General features: G+C 27.9%; 1 protein-coding gene across 6 annotated transcripts in view; it reads right to left on the bottom strand.

The window, feature by feature from the left end:
- Positions 1-2,244: 2,244 nt before the first annotated feature.
- The window catches only part of vib (phosphatidylinositol transfer protein vib), a 78,484-nt gene continuing 66,471 nt past the window's right edge, over positions 2,245-14,257 (bottom strand). For 5 of the 6 annotated variants that reach the window (XM_075289895.1, XM_075289896.1, XM_075289899.1 and 2 more), the window contains exons 6-9: positions 10,832-10,909; positions 8,159-8,268; positions 7,911-8,090; positions 2,245-3,703 (exon numbers count right to left, since the gene is read on the bottom strand). In XM_075289895.1, the coding sequence (XP_075146010.1) occupies positions 3,565-3,703; positions 7,911-8,090; positions 8,159-8,268; positions 10,832-10,909 (507 nt within the window). In that variant the 3' untranslated portion in view covers positions 2,245-3,564. Of the gene's footprint in view, positions 3,704-7,910; positions 8,091-8,158; positions 8,269-10,118; positions 10,197-10,831; positions 10,910-14,257 lie in introns of all 6 variants that reach the window. The other variant, XM_075289901.1, reaches the window with a different exon arrangement.

Genomic DNA, 14,257 nt, shown 5'->3' on the forward strand with positions numbered 1-14,257 from the left:
AAAAATAAAGTTTAACAACATATTCTATAGAATATAAAATTTTGACAAAATTTTATAGAAATAAAATTTTGACAAAATTTTCTTTAGAAATAAAATTTTGACAAAATTTTCTATAGAAATAAAATTTTAACAAAATTTTCTATAGAAATAAAGTTTTGACATAATTTTTTATAGAAATAAAATTTTGCCAAAGTTTCTATAGAAATAAAGTTTTGACAAAATTTTCTATAGAATATAAAGTTTTGAGAAAATTTTCTATAGAAATAAAATTTTGACAAACTTTTCTATAGAAATAAAATTTTGACGAAATTTTCTATAGAAACAGAATTTTGAAAAAAATTTCTATAGAAATAAAGTTTTGACATAATTTTCTATAGGAATAAAGTTTTGACAAAACTTTCTATAGAATATAAGGTTTTGAGAAAATTTTCTATAGAAATAAAATTTTGACAAAATTTTCTATAGAAATAAAATTTTGGTAAAATTTTTTATAGAAATAAAATTTTGACAAAATTTTCTATAAAAATAAAGTTTTGACATAATTTTCTGTAGAAATAAAATTTTGACAAAATTTTCAATAGAAATAAAGTTTTGACATAATTTTCTATAGGAATAAAATTTTGACAAAATTTTCTATAGAATATAAATTTTGAGAAAATTTCCTATAGAAATAAACTTTTCTATAGAAATAAAATTTTGACAAAATTTTCTATAGAAAAAAATTGACAAAATTTTCTATAGAATATAAAGTTTTGAGAAAAATTTTTATAGAAATAAAATTTTGACAAACTTTTCTATAGAAATAAAATTTTGACAAAATTTTCTATAGAAATAAAACTTTGACAAACTTTTCCATAGAAATAAAATTTTGAAAAAATTTTCTGTAGAAGTAAAATATTGGCAAAATGTTCTATAGAAATATAATTTTGACAAAATTTTCTATAGAAATATAATTTTGACAAAATTTTCTATAGAAATAAAATTTTGACAAACTTTTCTATAGAAATAAAATCTTGACAAACTTTTCTATAGAAATAGAATTTTGACAAACTTTTCTATAGAAATAAAATTTTGAAAAAATTTTCTATTGACATAAAATATTGACAAAAATTTCTTTAGAAATAAAATTTTGACAAAATTTTCTATAGAAATAGAATTGTGACAAAATTTTCTATAGAAATAACATTTTGACAAAATTTTCTATAGAAATAAAATATTGACAAAATTTTCTATAGAAATAAAATTTTGACAAAATTTTCGATAAAAATAAAGTTTAACAAAATTTTCGATAAAAATAAAGTTTAACAAAATATTCTATAGAATATAAAATTTTGACAAAATTTTCTATAAAAATAAAATTTTGACAAAATTTTCTATAGAAATACAATTTTGACAAAATTTTCTATAGAAATAAAATTTTGAAAAAATTTTCTATAAAAATAAAATTTTGACAAAATTTTTTATAGAAATAAAATTTTCAGAAAATTTTCTTTAGATATAACATTTTCACAAAATTTTCTATAGAAATAAAATTTTGAGAAAATTTTCTATAGAATATAACATTTTTAGAAAATTGTCTATAGAATATAAAATTTTGACAAAATGTTCTATTGATATTTTGGTAGATTTGGCAAAATAAATATTCCTCCGCAACTAAGATGTACTTCATAAATTTCCGCTAGAAATAAAATTTTCTATAGAAATAAAATTTTGACAAAATTTTCTATAGAAATACAATTTTGACAAAATTTTCTATAGAAATAAAATTTTGACAAAAATTTCTATAAAAATAAATTGTTTACAAAATTGTCTATAGAAATAATATTTTAAGACAATTTTCTATATAAATAAAATTTTGAGAAAAATTTTCTATAGTAATAAAATTTTTACAAAATTTTCTAGAAAAAAAAATTGTTACAAAATTTTCTATTGACATAAAATTTTTCAAAATACGAATTTTTTTGTTTGGTAGTTTTTTCTCCAAATTTGGTAGATTATTATTGGATTGGTAAGATTAGTATCCTTTTACATTGAAAATATGAAATCACAATGTACTAACTGTTAATGTAAGCCTGAAGTAGAAGACTGCCAATAAAATCTAAATTTTATTTCACTTTATTAAAAAAAAAAATATTCAAAAATAAAAAAAAAATAAAAAAAAAATTAAGTTGATATAGGGCCTCTATAAGCCTATGCTACTAATAAAGTTGAAATTAACTAAAAACAAATAAAATTAACAAAATGTTATGTAATTTTTCTTTTTTAACTAAATCTTTATTTTTTTCCACAAAATTATAGTAATCATTTATAATTAGATAATAATAATTATACCCATCACTATGTTTTTTTGTTTTGTATACAAGCATACATTAATAAAACTTTAGATAGTTTTTTAGATAGGAAGATAGAGGAGTGTATGTGTAAGGTTGGTTCTCTTTCTGCTTTTGTTTTTATTATGGACTTTTGAAGTTGTTAATAATTTGTGGATAATTATATTAATTTTATTTTGTAAATATATTATTTATATATAGTAAGTAGGTGTGTGGGTGTGTGTGTAAAGTATGCTTCTATGTATGTAGTTTGTTTGGTTGTATTGTGTTAAGTATTTTTATTAACTTAAACTATTGCTATTTATTTCAACATTGATGTTTTTCTTTTTCTTTTAAATACATTTATATATTCCTTTGCTTAAAATGTTTTTATGTTCTATATAAAAAACTGTTTATATATTTCCTGTTCTTTACAGTTTAAATTCAATTATACAAAATAGGAAATTAAAAAAAATACAATATATAACTCAACATTTACAAAAAAAATATAGGAAAATCTTAAAAAAATATAATTGTAAAAAAAATTATTGGAAAATTAGTTTATTTATAAGATACAAGAATTAAGCAATAATAATAATTGTATGAACCATTATCATTTTGGGATAACAAACAAACATTGAAGAGAGCCATACATTTAATTGTTTAAAAAAATCGGTTGTTTTTATTTTACTTTTTTTCTATATATAAATCGATTGGATGGAAGAATACTAAAAACCAAAGAAGAAAAAATAATTTGTTTTCTTGTAAATAGGAATAGATAGCAGTATAGGTTTTGTTGTTGTTGCTGTTGTTTTTGTCGTCGTGGCCTAAGAAAATGTTATTGTTGTTATCTGAACTTGGTTTTGGGGCAGAGGGGTACACATGGTACTGGATGGTTGATTAATTTTTTGGTGGTCGAAAAAGGTGTCTCAAAAAAATTAAGGTTGTTATAGCTCTTACTGATGACTGTTGGTTGTTTTTAAATTTATTTCTGGGATTGGGATTTATTTTACTTATTTTTTTTTAATTTAGCATTTTTTTCCGTTTTATTTTCAAAATTTTGGATTTTGTTGCAATTTTTGTTTTTTTTTTCTTTCTTTTTTTTACTTTATTTTTGTTTTAATTGTTGTTGCTATTTCTTTTAATTTTGTTTTCTCTCGTTTATATATATTTATATGGTTACTTTTTACTTTTGTTTGTTTTTTTCTGTTTTCTTTGTTTATAATATTTAAGACGACATTTATTAATATTGTTCCTAATCACTATCGGCTTTAGTGCCACGCACTTCACCTTCTTGACGTTGTTTATCGAGCTCCTCTTTGACCTTATCTTCAATGGCGCGAATATCTTCCATTGTCAGACCGTGCCAGCGATCCATCCAACAGAATACTTGGCTGTAAATGAGAAAAAAAAAAGATACCAAAAATTAATAGGATAGTAAAATAAAATAAACAAAACTACGAAAATACCAAGTCGTTTGGTAACTGCCATATTAACCCAGCAAACAAATTTAGAAGTTTTTTTTTTGCAAAATCAAAAATTTTCAAAAATTTTGTAAATATTCTACAAAAAATCTGAACGTTCACGATAAAATTCTAGTCAGTAATCCGAATTTCGGATACCCAACTTCAAGATCTGGCGGGGAGAATTCTGAGGCGTATCTTCTGTGCCCTCAGTAATGAAATCCCTCTATGATCATCAGTCCTCCTTCTTGACGCCCAAAGCTCGATTGTTCCAAATGAACTGCCATCGAAGAGAGTGAAATTCATTGGGGCAAGGTACGTGAAAGCACATTGCAGCCTCCAGACCAGCTATTAGTTTTTTAAGTGCGGTACTGCAGAAGGTCCAAATGGTGCCGCAATTAATAGCTACCATTTCGCTGCTGTCGCCATCTGATTAGCGCCAACAGCTATGGGACGGTTCACACGGTTTAGAAGACAATGCAAACCAGATGGTATAGCGGAACAATCCACATCCGATTACTAATGATTAGAAAAGTTACTTAGGTGCATTCTCCAAATACTTAAACAGCTATCTGTTGCTACTTTTTTTTACATAAAATTGCTGATGCCCCACGTTGGGCGCCATTTATTTTATGTGACGATCCAACACTTAAGCCTTTTCTCTTCTGGACGCGGCTACCTTCTGACCCCGGCAGTGCTTTCCTGGGTTAGTTTTTATGAATTGGGGAACGTATTAAATGTGTCGCCATAAATGAAAATACGAAAGCCAATTTTTAAGAGATTACAGAAAAATAGCGTAAAGGAAAAGAGATAGGAAAAGAGGACAGCTAATGGTCTGTGATAGCTTTAGATACGAGTTTTCTATACAGATATTGTTTCCCAGCCTAACTACCATGTTGACCCATCTTTAAAAAGGGTATTTATCCATATTTTTGTCTTCTTTTTTATGCCCACCACCATAGGATGGTGACGGGGGTATAAGTTTGTCATTCCGTTTGTAACACATCTAAATATCGATTTCCGACTATATAAAGTAAATATATTCTTGATCAGGGAGAAATTCTAAGACAATATAACGATGTCCGTCTGTCTGGCTGTCTGTCTGTCTGTTGTAATCACGCTATAGTCTTCAATAATGGAGAAATCGTGCTAAAATAAAAAACATAAAATTGCTGATGCCCCACGTTGGGCGCCATTTAGTTTATGTGACGATCCAACACTTAAGCCTTTTCTCTTCTGGACGCGGCTACCTTCTGACCCCGGCAGTGCTTTCCTGGGTTACTTCTTATGAATTGGGGAACGTATTAAATGTGTCGGTCCAGGTTTTGATATAGTCCCCATATAAACCGACCTCCCGATTTGGGGTCTTGGGCTTATAGAAACTGCAGTTTTTATTCAATTTACCTAAAGTTGGAAATATAGAGGTATTGTAGGACCACAAATTGTGTGCCAAAAATTGTGAGTATCGGTCCGTATTTTGGTATAGCCCCCATATAGACCGATCTCCCGATTTTATTTCTTGGGCTTATATAAACCGCAGTTTTTATCCAATTTACCTGAAATTGGAAATTTATAAGCATTTTAGGACCACAAATGGTGAGTATCGGTCCATGTTTTGGCATATCCCCATATAGACCGATATCCTGATTTTATTTCTTGGGCTTGTAGGATCCGAAGTTTTTATCCAATTTGCCTGAAATTGTTTTCTATTCTGGTATTTTAGGCTCACAAAAACGTGTAACGGATTAAGTTTTTATCGGTCAATTTGGTAATGCCTCCATATAGGCCGACTTCACTTCTTGAGGGTATAGAAGGCGCACTGATCATGAAAATTGCTTGAAACTCAATGTAAAATTTCCAGATTTTACTTCTCTACTGATTTAAGATTTCAAATCAAGACGTTATTTTATAATTTTCTTGCACACTTACAAGAGATGTTAATGATTCCTCTAAAACTCAAACAAAAATGGTTCTTATAAATCCAGAATCTGATATAGTCCTCATAAGTGAAATCTTTAAATTTATATTCGGAAAGTGTCCTCAAGTCCTCAAGCCCTCCTGAAATTTCAAAGGAAACCCTAATATTTGGTCCATGGTGGTGGGTATTTAAGATTCGGCCCGGCCGAACTTACTGCTGTATATACATGTTTTTTGCTTCCTATATTTTGAACGTTTCCCAGAGGCTACTACCCCTACAATAACGTACAGTCGAAGCGGTGGAGGACAGTTTCAAGAAACCTTTAGTGGTGAAATCTGTTCTCTGATCTAATCGGTTACAAGAGCCATGAGGGGATACAGGCCGTATTGTGACTAGTTTAAAAAGGACAATGTTGACCTATAGTTAAGGCCCCACGTTGGGCGCCAGTTAATTTATGTGAACAACAACGACCACTTTAATAAATGTTTGGCAAAGTATGTGGCTGGCAGGCAGCCTTATGTGGAATTCAGAGGAGACATCATCGACCAATAGGAAGAAACAGGGCGTACCTCAAGCCGGTGTACTGTATCCCCTCCTTTTTATCTGATGGTGGAAGCTTCTCTTCCACCATCAGATGTCCACCTGATTACTTATGCAGATGACTGTTTCATAGTTTCATCAGGTAGAGACATCAAGGAGCTTGAGGTGAAGGTTAATAACTAACTACTCCCGGCACTTACGGTTTTCTTTATCAGCAGGAATCTGAAACGTTCTGCTCCTAAATCGACGGCAAACATTTTCACATCTTCGCCTAGGAGGAATAAACAACGCGTACCTCAAGGTGGTGTATTGTATCCCTTTTTAACTTTTACGTGGCAAAAGCTCCTCTTCCACTATCAGATGTCCACCTCATTACCTATGCGGATGATTGTTACATCATGTAGAGAAATCAAGGAGATTGAGGTGAATATTATTGACTACCATCCTGCACTGAGGGATTTCTTTGTCAGCATGAATCTGAAACTTTCTGCTACTAAATCGACGACAACAATTTTAACATCATGAATCAAAGAAGTGAAACTAGACCTTGATCTACAAGGTTCTGACGTGTGACGTTTCCTTTTTGGAAAGCATGCTATGCTAAAAACGAAGTGAAACTAGACCTTGATATACACTTTCGTGGACAGAGCATTAACCCCAAGGTTCTGACGTGTGACGTTTTCTTTTTGGAAAGCATGCTATGCTAAAAACGTTGGGAGTAGAAACAAAATCCTGAAGGCTTTAGCTGGTAGCACTTGTGGAAAGGTAAAAGAGACGTTTCATAGAACCTATGAATCTATTGGTCGTCCCCTTAATGATTATACGGCCTCCGTTTGGGGATACCCAGTATTAGCGATACCCATTGGAGAAATCTTCAAACGGTGTAAAATGCTGCTTTGCAAATCGCAACTGGATGTCACTCCTTCAAAAACCAGAAGTGTATCTGCCGCGAGAGTCCAAAATGCTCTCGACGATGCAACACTGCGATATCCGCATCCACCACAACCTTATAGAGTGGTAAACCACCCAAACCATGCCATATCCAGAAGGGTACCATATGAATTGACTCGTTCATCCGGGTCGATTTCAGGAAGGAAATGCAGTCAATCGACCACTGGAACGGCGATGACAGTGAAAAGGGAATAAGGACCGCATTGAGGACGGTGCACACGGCAGCATTTCAGAAGGCACTACTAGTGCAGAGTTGATGAGAGATGGCTGTTTAGAGAGACCAGGCCGATGCTATCTCTGCTAATATATGCCATCGCCAAGGATTTTAAAAGCAAACTCTCCCTTCTGAATTCGGCAATTTATGATGTCTGCCCAAATTGTAGACATTCGCCTCACATCACGAGGCATCTCTTCGCGTGTCCTGCTAAACCTACAGACCTAAAACCTACTTCAATCTGGATTCATCCTGTAGAGGCACCTCGAACTGGATGTAGAAGATTATATGGCTAAACCTTACAAAATGTTTTGACTTATGTATTGACCTGTTGAAGCGCTGCAGGGAGGCGAAATGTGGGATGGCAAACCTCTTCCAGTTTATAATTAAAAATGTAAATATAGGAAATTTCAACCAGTGGTTATAAATTTCATTGAACATTTAAGTTCGAGATCGGTCTACTTGGAGGCCAATTTTTTCAATTTCATTTTTTCCTTTTTTTTCATTTTACATACCGATGGAAGTTTGTAAATAATCGTCGTTCCGATTTTTGAATGAAATTTTCTATTCTTGATTGAAGACCGAACCATTTGAATTCACAAGTGACCAATTTGTAGCAAGTCATTACTGGATCTACTTTCTTTTTCCAATCAGCACCAACTAATGGACCACGACCAGTTTTTTCTGATTTGAATCTAAACGAGGAAAACGAAGAAAAAATTTTTAATAAAAATATAAACCAATAATATTTGTATCAACTCACTTTGTGGGATCTTCATCATCTTTATAATCCGCAGGTGTAACGGGATCATTGGCAATATCAATGTGAACAACTTCACGTTGTTTTAGTTTTTCGGGGGGCAGTTGGTGGACCTATTGAAAAAAGAAGCATTTATAAAAGATGGGAAATATAATTAAAATTTTGTAATAAATTAATTTTTTTTTAAATAAATAAAACCAATTTGTGTGAGAAAAAATATTTGTTAGTCAAAAATTACTATGCATTGTTATCTAAAACATAAATAAATGAGAAAATTTAACGCTCTACGAAGAACATGAAAAAATGAGGCATTTTTTTAATATTTTAAGGTTATCTGAAAGCTTTGACTTTTGCTTATGAAAATATTCTCCAAATTGTTGATAGCAAGTTAAAAAAATAATAATAATAAATAGGGATGTAAAATTGTTCCAGCGAAAGCTCGATCATATTCCCCCATATTCCGATTTTCGGAATCGAAAATCGCAAGAATTTCCTTTCTTACAGAGATAAAATTGAGATACTCGCGGACTTAAATCCTATTCTAATTTAATATTCTCATTAACGAGAAATATATTGCCAAGTTTTAAGTTTATAAGCTTTAGGATTAAAAAAAATATGGCCCAAGGAAAATTTTACGATTTTCAATTCCGAATATCGGATTATGGGGTATTGCATACGGGGCAGGGCACACAAAAAAATATTTTTTTGTCTTCAACACAAAACAAAATCACGAAAATTTTTCCACTTTAAGTCTTAATTGAATTTTAAAAAAATATTCAATTAAAAATTTAATAGATACAAAAAATTTTTTAATTGAAACAACAATCAATAACAAAAATTAATAGTATTAATTAATTTTTTAATTGGATTAATTAATTTTTTTTATTGGATCAATTAATTTTTTAATTGATACTATCATTTCTGTGATTGAAGATATTTCTATTAAAAAATGAATTGGATCAATTAATTTCGTGATTGATTCAACAAAATTTTTAATTGAAACAAAAATTAATCACAAAAATTATTAGTATCAATTAATCTTTTAATTGATTCAATAATTTTTTTAATTGAAACAAAAATCAATCACAAAAATTAATAGTATCAATTAATTTTTTAATTGATACTATCATTTCTGTGATTGAATATATTTCTATTAAAAAATTAATTGGATCAATTAATTTCGTGATTGTTTCAACAAAATTTTTATTTGAAACAAAAATTAATCACAAAAATTATTAGTATCAATTAATCTTTTAATTGATTCAATAATTTTTTTAATTGAAACAAAAATCAATCACAAAAATTAATAGTATCAATTAATTTTTGAATTGGATCAATTAATTTTTAATTGACACTATCATTTCGGTGATTGAAGACATTTTAATTAAAAAATTAATTGGATGAATTAATTTCGTGATTGAATTGGAAAAAAATGTTTTGTGTAAATCACGATTTTAATCGATCCAATCAACTTTTAATTGAAATGTCTTCAATCACCGAAATGATAGTATCAATTAAAAAATTAATTGAAAGTCAATTAAACATTAATTGATTTAATTAATAAATTAATTTTTAAATTAAATTTTTAATTTTAATTAAAATTAAATCACAAAATATAAATTAAAAATTAAATTTTTGTTAATTTTTTGTTTCAAATCACAAAAAATAAAAAAAATAAATTTTTGTTAATTTTTTGTTTTAAATCACAAAAATTAAATTAAAAATTTATTTTTTGTGATTGATTTTTGTTTCAATTAGAAAATTTGTTCAATCAATTAAATTGTTAATTGTTTTTTTTTTTTTAACTCAATTAAGACTTAATTTAATTTTTAATTTAATCTTTAATTTTCGTGAATTTTGTTTATTGATGACCCATAACAATATTTTTTGTAATTTTTCTAATAAAATGCCTCATTTTTTTTTGTCTAAGGTTAGTGAACAACATTTATTAACATAGACTCACATTTTCCTGATCGCCTATATCAGCAATATGATGAGATTCAATGATTATGATAAAATTATCTTTCATATAACCAGGATTCTGGATATTTTATATATATTTTTTTGTTATTTTTTTATTTTTTATGAATGATTGATTATTATTATCAAAATATAATTACAACATAGACGTTAAAATTTATTATATAATAATATTATCATTAAAACAATATAAAAATATAATTTTTCATTAAAACATAAAAATATTAATGATAAACCATCATATTATGATTTATTGTTTTTAATGTTGTTAATTGAAGCATTTAAAATTACAAACAATTGACATGTAAGCAGCACACATGTAAACCCACATATACCATAATTTATAACAAGAAAAACACCATCGATAAGATAATTTTGTTATATAAAAAAATATTTTTTTCAATGTAGTTTGTGTTTTCGAATATTGTTTTGTACCATATTTTTTTTGTATATTAAAAGGTTTTATATATAATAAGCAGAATAAATTATTATAATTATAATTATCCAACACCCATATGTATATTTTTGGTTTATTAAACGTTAATATGTAAGCATAATTTTTTTTTTTTATTAATTTAAATTATACATTTAGATATGAGAGATATTAAATAGGCGAGTACAAAGAAAACAAAATACAAGAAAGAAAAAGAGAGAAAAAAACACCATTAATTATTTTTTTATTCATATCACACTTACATTATCAGAATCTCCTTGATCGGCTAAATGCAGAGAATCTATGATAACTTTAAAATTATCTTTCATAAATTTGGGATTCTAGAAAATTAATTAAGTGTAGAAATGTGGTTATTTGTATTGTGGATTATAATATTTGGGGGAAATATATTTAAAATGAAAGAAATATATACGAAATATATTAGAGGAAAGAAAAAAATCAAATATACATGGAAGATTGTATTCTAGATTGGAATATAATAGTTATGGTATGGACACACTGGGCAAATATTTGCCAGAAATCAAATATTTAATCATTGGAATGATCTTTTTTTGGAAAAAGATTTTCTGGGTTAAAAAAAAACAACGACGGCGTTTTTTTACAACAAATAATCGGCATGATGGGTTAGACCGGGTTTTCCCAATAACCATAAAAACGAGTATACACGCCCTTTGCAAACTTGATTTCACTGCCAAGACGGGTATACTCGTCCTACTTTGAAAAGAAATGTTTTAGTTACTACACAGAAAAAAAAGTGTCTCGTAAATTTAAGAAGATTTTTACAATAATTTATTACAAGAATTTTCCAGAATTTTAGTTCATTTTTCGTATCTTCAACGAAAATTAACTACTCGAAAGGAAATTTTACAAATTCTAAGTAGCAATCGTTTAGTTCATGGCCTACAAAATACGATGGAATTTTCCTTAAAAAATTTCTTAACTGGTAGTTAAAAATTCGTTTGTTATGCTATAAAACTACTTGTGAAATGTAAAGTATTTTCTAAATAATAAGTGCAATTTACTATAAGATTTTTTTGTATGAGAAAATATTTTTTTACGAAAAATGAACTTGAAAGTGGATAGCAATTTCTTACTGACAATTCCTATAGTTAATAATTGTTGGTAAAAAATTACCCAATGAAATATTTTTAGTTCACATGTAATTAAATTTATAGACATTTTCGTCAAAAATGGTAGATAACATTTCATGAAAATTTTGCAAATTTTAAGTTAAACGTTTCATCGTTCATAAACTGGTGTGCCTTTACGAATATTATTCTCAGAGTAAATTGTCAGCAGATGCGATGAACTAATGCATAGTACAGAGATCTTTATCGGCATAGTGGAATGTGATTAATGTAAAGATGATGTTACTTGAGTTTTGTTGTGTATACATGAGCGTGGGGTTGTTTTTATTTTGGTTCATTAGTGGTTTGTGTGTGTGTTTGTTATTCTTGGATGGTTTATTGGCTGGATGAGGTGTTGTTTTCAATAAAGGCACATGTGTTTTTGTTGTTGTAGGAATGTTTTGGCTTTGCTTGGTTTTGTTTGGCATGCTTCAGTTGTATAGTTGGCGTTGGCGTGGGCTGTTGCATCTTTTAAGTAGGTATGCAACAAGGGAATATAAAGGCATGGAATATTTTGGAATTTTGAGACATATATTGGTGTTTGTTTATTAAACATTTTAAATGAAAGTTATTAATATTTTATCGGTAGTTTCGAGAAAAGTTATTAAGAATATTTTGGAAAATATGTTGAAATTGAAACTGTATTGAAATTTTTATTATTCAATGTAAAAAATTAATATTCAATTCCAGATGAATTTGGACAATTTTTGTTATATCTCAGCGTATAGTTTAGCCATAAATTGGTAAGTATTGTTTTTTTAATATGGCTTTCTTTTAAAAATAATATTTTGTATGTATATTATTATTTGTTAATTATTTTTTTTTTTTTTTTGGAAACCAGTTTAATGTTTTTCTTTGTTGTAAAAGCAATATTTAATTTCAGAGCAATTCCAGATGGGTTCGAAAATAGAGAATTGGTAAGTTTTCTTTTAAAATTTGGCTTTCTTTCAACTAGAATATTTACGTTTTTATGACCTTTTTATCATCAAAATTATAGTTTTTTAATACCTTATTTTAGTATTTCTTTAATCAATTTTTTTGGAAACCAATGTAATATTTCAATGTAAAAAAAACAAATATTTAATTTCAGAATAACCCCTTAAAAATTTGAAAAAAATGTTGTTACTCCTTTGCTTGTAATTTAATAGTGAATTGGTAAGGATTCTTTAACTTTCTTTTAACCAGAATATTTGTGTTTTTTATGCATAATATTATTTTTTTCATTCGATTTTTTGGAAACCTATTTAATAATTTTATTTAATGTAAAAAATAAATATTTAATTTCAGAATAGCCCAAATAAATTTGGACATCTTTTTATATTTCGCCTCAGCGTACAATTTAATAGAGAATTGGTAAGTTTTTTATTAAAACTCTGGCTTTCTTTCAACTAGAATATTTATTTTATTATATCCTTCACATCGATAACAACACAGTTTTATGAGTTTATATAGAATACTTCATTATTTCCTAATTGTTTCAGGTACCAATTTTATGAGATACGTTTTCCAAAGAAAAGTTGAATTCCTTACACCATTCGATAAAATGCCCCCAAATATGGTAAGTTACAAGCTAAAATGAAGAATTAAAATTATATTTCATTACATGGTGTTAATTTTTAAAAATTTTCATTATTGTTTCCATTTTTTTCCAGCAAGATATGTGAAAAAATTACCTACGATGAATAAAAAAAAGGATAAGTCAAAATGTCCAAACAGTGGGTTCAAATGAACTACTCTTTGTTCCACGTGGTCATAATTTTTATTCACAAAAACATTGTATTAAGAACTTTCATCATAAGTTTTTATAATAAAATACTTTTGCTTAAAGAAAGTTTAATTTTAATGTATGAAAATTTTCATAATAGTAAAACGGTTTGTTGTTCCTTTAATTATTTAATTTCTCTGTACTGTGGAATGATTGATTTAAAAATAGTTTAGTCGTCGACATTTTAAAGAGACTGTTAACCAATTTTTATTATCGGGTTTCCCACAAAATAAGCAAGTAAAACAAAATAATACTGACTTTTTAACTTGGTAGGGGTATATAAATCTTATGGTGTTGTAAAAATGAACTAAACTACAATGTTATAGATGAACTAAAATTTAAGAAAATTATAAACTAGACAAGTTGAAAAAAATCTTAAGGGCTAAATCATGGTCAATATTACTACAGTTTAGTTCATTTTGCAATGGAAAAGGGTTCACTGTTTTTTCAGTGTAAGCTAGAAATGAACGCAAAATACGCGGAATTACTTGATTCCATTACCTGGTGATACATTGTTATCGACAATAGTGAATTTCTAAGTTTCGTAATGTGTCCCGTTTTATACGCTGTTAAATACCAGGTATACCGGTTGAAGTGAGCGTCAAAATACACATGTCTCGATAGTGAACATTTGTTGTGAACGAGCCCTCATTTCACACCGGTATACCTGGTATAAATGTCAATGAGAATGACAAAAAAGCTATAGTAGATTTGTCAGAGAAAGGATTATTTAGGAGGGATTTATAAGGAAGTGGTTTGAATTGCAGTTTATTACT

The sequence above is a fragment of the Haematobia irritans genome, chromosome 1 (assembly GCF_050003625.1).
Source record: "Haematobia irritans isolate KBUSLIRL chromosome 1, ASM5000362v1, whole genome shotgun sequence".
NCBI lineage: Eukaryota > Metazoa > Arthropoda > Insecta > Diptera > Muscidae > Haematobia > Haematobia irritans.